The sequence below is a fragment of the Arabidopsis thaliana genome (assembly GCF_000001735.4).
Source record: "Arabidopsis thaliana chromosome 1 sequence".
In the NCBI taxonomy this organism is placed as follows: domain Eukaryota; kingdom Viridiplantae; phylum Streptophyta; class Magnoliopsida; order Brassicales; family Brassicaceae; genus Arabidopsis; species Arabidopsis thaliana.
This window is the reverse complement of record NC_003070.9, coordinates 16,789,908-16,800,901: the sequence shown is the minus strand read 5'-3', so window position 1 is coordinate 16,800,901 and position 10,994 is coordinate 16,789,908. Positions and strand designations below refer to the sequence as shown.

The 10,994-nt window shown below is 33.3% G+C and overlaps 2 protein-coding genes and 2 pseudogenes across 6 annotated transcripts; 1 reads left to right on the top strand and 3 right to left on the bottom strand.

The window, feature by feature from the left end:
* Positions 1 to 580: 580 nt before the first annotated feature.
* ALDH3H1 (aldehyde dehydrogenase 3H1) lies at positions 581 to 4,502 on the top strand. Of its 3 annotated transcripts, NM_103541.3 has the most exons (11): positions 581 to 630; positions 857 to 1,083; positions 2,463 to 2,531; positions 2,609 to 2,705; positions 2,791 to 2,997; positions 3,072 to 3,187; positions 3,279 to 3,383; positions 3,456 to 3,628; positions 3,700 to 3,790; positions 3,870 to 4,019; positions 4,105 to 4,502. In NM_103541.3, the coding sequence occupies exons 2-11, from the start codon at positions 871 to 873 to the stop codon at positions 4,336 to 4,338; spliced, it is 1,455 nt and encodes a 484-aa protein (NP_175081.1). In that variant the 5' UTR covers positions 581 to 630; positions 857 to 870; the 3' UTR covers positions 4,339 to 4,502. The 3 variants fall into 3 exon arrangements, with proteins under 3 accessions (NP_175081.1, NP_849770.1, NP_001077676.1); NM_179439.4 differs by having other exon boundaries at positions 595 to 1,083; NM_001084207.1 differs by lacking the exons at positions 581 to 630; positions 857 to 1,083 and adding an exon at positions 2,227 to 2,351.
* On the bottom strand, positions 4,452 to 6,082 carry AT1G44160 (HSP40/DnaJ peptide-binding protein). The gene is made up of 3 exons (NM_103540.5): positions 5,667 to 6,082; positions 5,163 to 5,587; positions 4,452 to 5,070 (listed from the first exon to the last, which is right to left on the bottom strand). The coding sequence occupies exons 1-3, from the start codon at positions 5,868 to 5,870 to the stop codon at positions 4,626 to 4,628; spliced, it is 1,074 nt and encodes a 357-aa protein (NP_175080.2). The 5' UTR covers positions 5,871 to 6,082; the 3' UTR covers positions 4,452 to 4,625.
* Positions 6,083 to 7,817: 1,735 nt separating this feature from the next.
* Positions 7,818 to 8,207, bottom strand: AT1G44150 (annotated as a pseudogene). The gene has a single exon.
* A 991-nt stretch (positions 8,208 to 9,198) lies between these two features.
* On the bottom strand, positions 9,199 to 9,618 carry AT1G44140 (annotated as a pseudogene; the record flags this gene model as incomplete). Its single annotated transcript has 1 exon — positions 9,199 to 9,618.
* Positions 9,619 to 10,994: the final 1,376 nt, after the last annotated feature.

Here is a 10,994-nt window from a genome sequence, read left to right as displayed (position 1 = left end):
TAAAAAACAATATTATTGTCCTTATTAAATTATTTATTTCACGTCTCTTCGTTTCATAAATATCTAATAAAATATTTTAATCATAATTTATAGAAATAAAATATTTTATTCTTTTTTTTTGTCAATTGGTATAAATTAAGCTTAAAAAAACCAATTCTAAAATATATTATTTATAAATATTATTCCTCTTTTTCTATATAAATGTCGTTAAGAATTTTTTTTTTTAAAATAAGTATTGTTTTCAATTTTTTATGTAAATAATAAATATATTTAATATTTTTATCGAATTACATTTAATTATATATTTTATTGGTTGAATTGATTATAATAAATGAAGTTTTTATATAAAAGAGGTAAATTAAGTTAGATTTTTATGATTTTTTAATATGTATGTACAAACTTTAAATTACAACTAATATGAAACTGAAGAAATATATAGAAATAAAATATTTTATTCTTACTTTGTTGTAATCAAATTATTTGTTTTGTTAAAAATTATCAAAAAAAAAATCTTTCTTGATATTCTCTTTTTGACGTTTCTTCATCTCTATAAATATTGTAACGCATGCTTTTTTTTATTATCAATTTCGAGGAATAAAAGTAAGAAACATTGCGACAAAAAAAAAAAAAGTAAGAAACATTTTTTTTCTTCTTTTTATGTGTTTTTAAAGAAACTTATCACTTTTTATTTGGCACGAGCAACGTCAATATCTACGAAAAGAATATTTATTTTCTTGAATTCAAGAAAAATTCTCGGGATCCGAACTCAATATTTGTTCTCTTCTCTTCTCTCTCTCTTTGCCCGTGATTACTGATTACTGTGTTAATTATTTTTATTCTGCGTACGTTACGTAAGAGAGATATTGAGGAATGGCTGCGAAGAAGGTTTTTGGATCGGCGGAAGCGAGTAATTTGGTGACGGAGCTTCGTCGGAGTTTTGATGATGGTGTGACACGTGGTTATGAATGGAGAGTGACTCAGCTTAAGAAACTGATGATTATTTGTGATAATCATGAGCCTGAGATCGTCGCGGCTCTTCGCGATGATCTTGGTAAGCCTGAGCTTGAATCTTCTGTTTATGAGGTTAGGATTCTTTTTTCTCTCTTTATGATCTCGCTTTCCCTCAGATTGTTTTTTTTAAAAGAGTTTTTTAGGATTGATTGTGATTGGTCAATTCTTAATTTGAATCTTTGAATTTTAATTGAAGATTCAGTTTCTTGTTATGGTTTAATCTGTTTGTGTAGTGGCATTGTGGTATATAGGATAGATGAAAAGTGAAGCTCCAAGTTCGATTTTACGGTGTATGATTAGAGTTATGTGGTTATTCATAGAAACTTTTTAGCCTTTTTACCCGAAATTAGACTCAATCTTTTTAGTCGAAGTAGATTTAAGTTCATAGTTCGGATGTTTTTTTATAGTGGTAGACTTGCAGAAAACATCCGAGCTATGAATTTATATCGCTTTTATGATTAGTTAGAAGTTTTGGAGAAATTTGATATCCAAGTAATAAAGTATTTGAGTTTATTGTAATTTTAAGAAGCATGATTGCTTCCGTGATTACTCAGAAGTTTTGAAAAAATCCGATTATCAAGTAATAATACATTTGAGCTACGAACTTATAGTAAATTAAAAAAAAAAAACTTGATCACTTCTCTAACTACTTAGAAATTTGGAGAAATTCCGAATATTTGAGTAATAAAACATCCGAACTATGAATTTATAGGAAGTTCAAATAACATGATCACTTCCATGATTACTTAAAAGTTTTAGAGAAATCCAGATATTCGATGCCAATCTATCATTTGAAAACCAATTATTGGTATGGTTATGAGTCAGAATCAGATGTCGCTACTAATATTTGCGGCTGATAGAATTTGCTTAGTGATGATATTTCTTTAATTAGTGGCTGTTTAACACATAAGCCAAACCTCTATAATTGGATTAACATATCCCCCTACTTGGTCGGTCTCATTATTGTCTATGACCTTAGTTGCTACGTAAATGATGTAGTTTGTCGACACATGTAACCAACACTGTCTTCAATGCTAACTTTTTCACAAGTTAATACTAGTATCCATCAGCATAGAATGCAGGTAACTTTATGTTATGTAGGAACCAATACTATAAAAATGTTGGGTCCTATATTGAAAGCAAATATACATTAAATTTTTCCTTCTCCTACTGTTAAACTACCATATAACATTAAATTTCATCACCAACCTTGTGGGGATTCCCACGTTTTTCATCACTTGTGTTCCTTAACTATGTGACCATGTTTTTATCCAATGACAACACAGATCTTTTGAACACTGACCTTTCCTCATTTAATGTTTTACCAACAGAGAGTACTAGTGAGTAAAGTGGTTTTGTGACTTTGTCTTTGGCTTGTTTATAGTTGTTTTTGTTTTTAATCAGTATTTGATTAGTATAATTTGATTATGATGGTTGATTTAATTATGTAGGTATCTCTACTGAGAAACTCTATCAAGTTGGCTCTTAAGCAGCTAAAGAACTGGATGGCTCCGGAGAAGGTTTGTGCTTTGAGTAGAGTTTGTTTTCATCATATATGTTATTAAGTTGCTAATCATTGTTCTGTTTTTCGGTTCAGGCAAAGACTTCTCTAACAACGTTTCCTGCATCCGCGGAGATTGTGTCTGAGCCTCTTGGTGTTGTGCTAGTGATCTCGGCTTGGAACTATCCTTTTCGTATGTTCCGATCACTGATTAAGTTTTAACTATAAGTTATATTACATTTTGTATGAAGTGTGACACTTTTTTTTTTTTTTGCAAGTGTTGTCTATTGATCCTGTTATTGGTGCAATTTCTGCTGGGAATGCTGTTGTTTTAAAGCCATCAGAATTGGCTCCAGCTTCGTCAGCTCTGCTCACTAAGTTACTGGAACAGTATCTTGATCCTTCTGCGGTGCGAGTTGTCGAAGGAGCTGTTACCGAAACAAGTGCTCTGCTAGAGCAGAAGTGGGACAAGATATTCTACACAGGTTCTTATTAACTCGACTTAATGTGTTTCCTTTCAAATATCAACATGTGACATTTCCCGCTATTGTGTGGTTAGGTAGTTCAAAAATCGGACGTGTCATAATGGCGGCAGCTGCGAAGCATCTCACACCGGTTGTTCTAGAGCTTGGAGGAAAATCTCCTGTCGTTGTAGACTCGGATACCGATTTGAAAGTACTGAATTAATACTTCTTTATCTAGACTCATGCAATGTGTTTTTGTTTGTATTGTGGCTAATGTAATTTGCTCCTTTGGTCTTTTGAAGGTTACCGTCAGGCGGATAATCGTAGGCAAATGGGGTTGTAACAACGGACAGGCGTGCGTTTCGCCGGACTATATCTTGACGACAAAAGAATATGCTCCTAAATTGGTAACGTTAAGAACTTAAGATTAGATTCTTGATGAATTTTTTGTATTTGACATTCTCTTTTCTCTTCTTAAGATTGATGCCATGAAGCTTGAATTGGAGAAATTTTATGGGAAGAACCCTATAGAGTCGAAAGATATGTCACGTATCGTAAACTCGAATCACTTTGATCGCTTGTCTAAGTTGTTAGACGAGAAGGAAGTTTCTGACAAAATTGTCTATGGTGGTGAAAAGGACAGAGAAAACTTGTAAGTTCCTCTCTTTATATTCTCATCATCACATTTTTCACTTATGCTAATCTTTTGCCTCCATTTATAAGGAAAATTGCTCCGACAATCTTGCTCGATGTACCATTAGATTCTCTGATCATGAGTGAAGAAATATTTGGCCCTCTCCTTCCAATCCTCACGGTAGGAACTATTTTTCATTCTATGTAAGCTCTGCTTCATCTCTTGAAGGCAAATTTTAACTCTCTTTTGTTATTTTCAGCTTAACAACTTGGAAGAGAGCTTTGACGTGATTCGTTCTCGACCTAAGCCACTTGCGGCATACTTGTTTACACATAACAAGAAGTTGAAAGAGAGATTCGCAGCGACAGTCTCCGCTGGAGGCATAGTAGTCAATGACATAGCTGTTCATGTAAGAAAGACACTAGCTAAAATACATTGCACTAGTAGCATTTTATCATTACACAAAAGCGTTATCATCATCCGATATTTTGCAGCTTGCACTTCACACATTGCCATTCGGAGGAGTTGGTGAAAGTGGAATGGGTGCTTACCATGGTAAATTCTCATTTGATGCTTTTAGTCACAAGAAGGCGGTTCTCTACAGAAGCCTTTTCGGTGATTCAGCCGTCAGGTATCCGCCATACTCGAGAGGAAAGCTTAGATTGTTAAAAGCCCTTGTCGACAGCAATATATTCGATTTATTCAAAGTCCTTCTCGGTTTAGCTTAAACGGTAAAAAGACCGAGGACACTTCCCTTTGTACCTTATTTACTTGTTTTATTTTTCAAACATGGACTTAGTTGGTTGATATGTTTTGGTTTGGTGTTGATTCTATGAATATTGAAGTTGATAAATAAAAGATTTTCGGTTGATTATGGAAACCGGTTTCTTCATTCCAACTTGGTTGTTTACAAAACAAAGAAGACACAAAAGAGTAAGAATCTCTTTGATTTTTTTTATCTAAACCATGTTGTTAAAGCTCCCCTATAATGGGAAAGAAAATCTGTAGCAACAAATCAAGAAGAGTCTTGAAGAATGCTATGAATCTCTGCCCTTTGTTCATCTGTAAGATGTTGCGGGAACTTAGTCCGAAACCGAACTCTCAAATCTCCTCTCTTCCCTTTCTCCTTAAGATTTGGCATTCCTTTTCCTTGAACCACTGTAACATATCCAGGGTGAATAACATCTTCTATCCTCAACCTCATATTGTCACCATCAAGTAAAGCAACAGAGAGCTCGCATCCCGTTAAAGCTTCGAGTAGAGAGACTTCCACCGCCATTTCGAGGTCATCTCCTTCTCTTTTAAACACTTCATGCTCTTTCTCGACAATCACGAATGTCAAATCTGCCGGTACACTTCTCATTGCTTCGTTTCCTTTGCCTTCGAATGTTACTTTCGTACCTCCTTTCCATCCCGGTTTAACTTTTATTTCCACCATCTCTTCCTCCTCGCACTTTTCCCTACAAAACATAAAACAAAACTTAGTTACTTAGTCCTCTTTTCGCAAAACTTCGTTGCCAAGTTAGGTCTTTTGTAAAGAAACAAAACAAACCCTAAGCTAGTAATAACATCTCTCTTGATCTTGATCTTCTTGGTACATCCGTTGCATAGCTCTTCGAGAGTGCATCTTAGTTTCTTCTCCGTTGGAGAAGGTTTAGCCACTTTAGCAGAGGAACTCGAATACAAAATCGGATTTGCAAAGCTTCTTGGAACCGTGGTTGTCGATCTCATAAGTGTAGGCATAAATCCACCAGATTCCGTCATCCTGTTGCTACTGCTTTTGCTCCTCCCTATAAACGATAAACTCCGCAACGTCGGATTCGTCGAGGTCGCCGTGGCTGTGTTCTGGCTACAACTTCTTGAAAGAGATTTCTTGCTCCCCACGAAATTGGTATTGGTGTTGTCAAATCTATAACTACGAACCTTACAAAGACTCACACCTTCCACCTTATTATTTTTACCAATCCCTTTCGTTTCCTAGAACAAAAAACATTACCACAATTCAACAAAAACATATTATCGAAAACCTAATTGTGAGTTATTTTGTGAAACTAACCCGAAACTCGAAGGCGTTTGGTGTATTCCGTTTATGTTCTTCATCAAGACGTTTGGTTTCCTTTGTGTCGTGTTTAGCCTTATGATGATGTTTGGTTTTGTCACGAGGCAAAACCCTTGAGATTGATCGGCAAAGTTTGAAGAGATCACGGAGGAGGAAGCTTCTTTTCTTCGCCGAAGGCTGAGCCATCCCTTGTGTTGCCATTCACGGCGGAGATAGAGAAAGAGAAAGAGAGAGTCAGAGAGATACGTTTTTGAGAGATGAATGAGAATTGAAACGTTTTTTTGTTTCGTAACTTCCTTTTTTAGACCAAATCTTTTGCCATTGACGGAAACAGATAGGAACACAGATCAAAGAATCAAGATAAGAAACGCTCTCATCTACTAATAATCTAATTATTAGAAGTTGATTCGTTTTTTTTTTTGGTGACATATTTCATCTCTCAATCATATAACTTGTCGCTGTCGTCATAATATATTATTTACATATGACAAATATTACTAATGTCCAAAATCTTAGGAGTTGACTTTTTTGAAAATGTAGATATCAATTTTTATATGGAAAATTAAGATCGGGTTGCTTAATTAATATGGAAGATTATGTTAAGTATTCCATTTCTATGCATTGAATAATACTGTCAAATATTTTTTATGGAATATATCATTTTGGTGCTGGCATGATAGGATTTACGCGTTCCTTCACTAATTGTCTCGACGACAAGAAGATCTTGCTACTAGCTAAAAAAGAAAATTATAACTATTAAAAAAAGAATATTTAAAAATTAGAACTATTTACCAAAAAAAAAATCGTAGGTTGATGATTAATCTTTGGGGAAAATGTTGCTTTATACGCGAACTTTTAAAAAGTGGTATTTCAATACGTGAATTTTGGGGTCGATCAAATAAAACATGATAAAAACGTTGACCCGCCATTTAATACAAATCAAAATTTTGACCAGATAAAACCCCCCGAGACGTTAACATGCATTAACGGATTCGATAACCCCTGTTAGCAGACGTAAATTGTTTCTGTTAAAGCCGAAAATGGCGTTGTTTCATACTAAACGAAACTGAGAAATCCCCAAATCGATTTCGAAATCCCTAATTCAATTAATTGTCTCTTTTTCGTTTTCGTTTTCAGAGCCGCTTTGAAACTGGAGCTTTAACTCCAACAGAAGACTCTGCTACGGGTACAGCCGGCAAAGCTAGAACTCCGCAATGAAACTCTGAAACTTCCCACCGGTGGAACTCGACTCTATCTCCGGTGTCAACTTGCCTTGTGGTGGAACTGGAGCAATGTCTACTTCGCCTTCCATTGTTGATACAATCTAAGACTCCCACCATTCGAATTCAAGATGAAATCCAAGAACAATCACGATTTCGCCAAAGTAAGATTTAGGGATGTCGAAATCGATTTGGGGATTTCTCTATTTCGTTTAGTATGAAACGACGCCGTTTTCGGCTTTAACAGAAACAATCAGATCCGTTAATGCATGTTAACGTCTCGGCGGTTTTTGCTTGGTCAACGTTTTGATTTGTATTAAATGGCGGGTCAACGTTTTTATCATGTTTTATTTGGTCGACCCAAAAATTCACGTATTGAAATATCCTTTTTAAAAGTTTGCGTATAAAACAACATTTTTCCTTTTTTTTTATGAACTTTTTTTTTTTTTTTTTTTGCATTACTTTGATTTTTAGTTTTCGTCTTTTTTTTCTCATGCGATTAAAATATATTATGGCTCTATTTAGTAGGTCTAATTTAAAGGGGTTTGTTGACCAAAGTGTGACAAATAACGATTGAACTTGAGGTAAATCAGGAGTTGGTTAAGGTGGTTTAGATTTGGAATCAGTTTGTCTGGCTAAGTTAAATTATTATTGGTTAACAATTTGTTTTGAATCGGGTTTCACTTTACAAGTCAACAAAAGTTGTTAAGTTATTTTTATGAGTTTGATCTGAGATTGAGATCGTCTTCAGAAGCGAGATCTTGAAGTTTGAAACCAGTTCCTCTGTGATATAGTGGATTACTAACATTTTTTTTTTTTTCATAAATTTCCATTAAAAAAAGTTTTACAATACATGGCAAAAGCCCAACAGGCCGCAGGCCCAACAAACGAAAAACAACAACAGAAACAACCACAAATTAAAAGCCCAACAAAAGCAAAGCAAGAGACTCACCATCGCCTAGCCCGAGAAACAAAGAGAGCAACGACGAGCAAACCTGCAAAAGAAGCACATAACTCCAAACTAGGACGACACATCAGAGAGATTTGAAAACCAGGAACCAAGTTGATAAGAAAGAATTCCCCGGATGGCGAGAAACCTGAGCTCTAGACAGAGGATCAAGAAGTGCCCGAATAGTTAGATTAATCTCCTTGATAATCACAACTGGCGACTTGGAAATGGCGGTGTGCACCCGAGCATTACGTTCCTTCCAAATGAAATAAATGAACGCCTAGAACAAGAGCTTAATTATCATTGCTAGATTAGCCTCCCTGGAAGCCCCTAGTAACCACTGAAGGCAGTCCATGAAAGGCATCCCTGATTACTAACATTGATTGGCCACCTCGCAGTAATCCCGGAGCCCACCTCGCAGGCATCCCTGATTACTAACATTGATTGGCCAAGATAGAGAGTTTTCAAATGGGACATGAACTAGTAAATTGCCTGTTCTTTTTTGTTTTGTTTTTTCATCTCCCAACGTCAAACTCGCCTATTTTCGCAATTTTAGGAGGGATTATTGGTTTATAGATTTATAAGGAACTAGGGTTTAACTCGCGGTTTACCGCGGACCTCGGTTTTATATAGTTTTTAATTAAGTATTTGATTATATTTTATATTATAAATTTATAAAAATATTTCTTTTATTTTAAATTTTATAAATAATGTTTGGGATTTTTATTGGTTGGTTGTTATTTAGTGATTAGAATAATATGTTTTAATGTGCTTAAATATGTGTATTAATTAGTAAATGTTTATGTAATTTAAATATAAGTAAAGTAGTAACAAAAATGTTTTGTGATTTTAAATTACTATTTTGTGGTTTATGTAAAATACTAAAAGTGTTTTTTGAAATATTTTTTTGTGATTATAATTCTTTTTGGGATGGAATATGCTCATATTTAGATACCAAAATGAAGTAGAGATACCAATATTGTTGAACGGTTAAGATTGTCTATTTTGGATGCTAAACCCGATTAGGTATTTGAATCCGTGATTAAGAGACCATTACTCCTAACCCACCCGAAATTAAAAACGTGGATCCTATAAGCTTTAATAGATTGAGTTGACCAAATTACCCTTAATGCCTATATACAAAATCCAAAATTAAAATTGAAATTGAGACCAAATTTATCTATTTTTCAATTTGTACTTCCCTTTTCATAATAATGGGATTGGAAATCAAAACAAAAATCATTTGTTATTCAATCATTGATTTTAAAATTCTAATTAAAAAATCATGTGTTATTGATTCGATGATTTATAAATACTAACTAAAATCCTTTGTTATTCGTTTTTTTTTTTTTTTGTCATCCAAAAATTAATTAGGACTCAAACGAGCCAATCCTGAGGAATGTTGTTTACAAATGTAATATGAAGCGGTTGGGTACGAACTTTTCGTGCCAAAAAATCCACTTTAACATTAGTACTACGAGAGATTAAAGATAGAAAAAAGTTTGTGAACTCATCCTTGTCTCTCTGTAACTCCTCCAAATACGATGAGAAAGCCGGCCATTCGGTTGGGGAAGACACCATCTCCACCAGATCTGAACAGTCTGTAAGAAAAACTACATCTTGGTTGTCGGCACCAATCATACACTTCATCGCCCAGAGGAGAGCTTCCACCTCGGCATGTAAAGGAGATAGACTTCTTCTGAGATTGGCAGCTCCCAAAGTTGATGTCTCTCCAGTTGATGATGTACATTACCATCCTAAGCCTGAAAACTTGTCCAAACTTTGTTATTCGTTTAGTTATTTGTTTTTGGATTTGAGAATCCAAATTATGTTTTAAATGAAATTGAATGGATTTGAAAGAGAAAAATAGAAGGATTCAAATTCATGGGTAAACACATGTTATTTCAAAATCCATATATCTTGATTTCATAATTAATAGAGATGTTCAAATTCTATATAGATTTACAATCAATAAACCAATAACACCCCCTATCCTTCATCGCTAACGAAAAACATATTAATTATATGAATTCAAATAATACGTAACGTATTCTTTTTTTTTTACCGGCATGTAAAATTTTGAAAAGTAATATGTTAAATTGAATCCTCCGCGACGAGTAATTTTAATAATATATTTAGAATTTTCAAATTCTAATTTATGTAATCGTGACAACCTTTATCATATACAGCTTATATATGATCATAAAATCTAATGTATGTGTATGTGACTACATAGACCGGATTTATCTTGAAAAAGATCTCAAAACAAAAGGGAGACAAAGTGGGAGCCAAATTTTGCGGTATTAATCTGGAAGGAAACACTAACTGGATTTCTAGTAGCAAAGCAGAGTAACAAACTCGAGGAGGTAAGCAGAGCAAGATTTACCATTTGAAAACGAAATTAGGAACCAGATCAGAGAGAAAAACGCTCCCTAGTTTATTTAATTTTTAAAGAGTCTTCTTTTCATATGAGAAAAGCCCTATTTGATTTGAGAAACTCTTAGAGACTCTCTTTCTCTTTCCTCATACACGTGTCACTTTAATATTTATTTATTATTTTCTTTTAAAAATTCAAATATTCAATGATTCATTATATCAACTAAAATGTTAATGTTGTTTTTATAACAATTCATAAAATAAAATATTTATATATCAAGATCTATTATACGAAAGGTTAAACTACATAATAATATTATTTTTAATTGATTTTCTATTAAGGTTAATATAAAATATAATGAATATTCTTTAGTTAAAACTTAATAGAATACTATAATATGAAAATGAAATTTGAGATTTAAAATTTGAAATCATATTTTGATATGTATTTTTGGCAGCGTTTGATGTTTTCATAAAATCATGTTTAATTAGTATTTCTTACCTTATATATATATATTGTATCTTCATTACTTTCTTTCGTAATATTTCTTATATTTTATTGTTATCATCACTTACATTCGATATGTCTAATCATATTAACAAAAGATAAAAATGTAAGATATTTAATTAAAATAATACTAAAATACAAATATTTTGATGAAAGACTCATATAATGTCTCACTAATGGAAGTATAATTTTAGTATGATTTCTCTAAATAAAAAATACAAGAAATATTAGTTATCATATTGATAAAATACCCATAGAGTATCACAGAAATG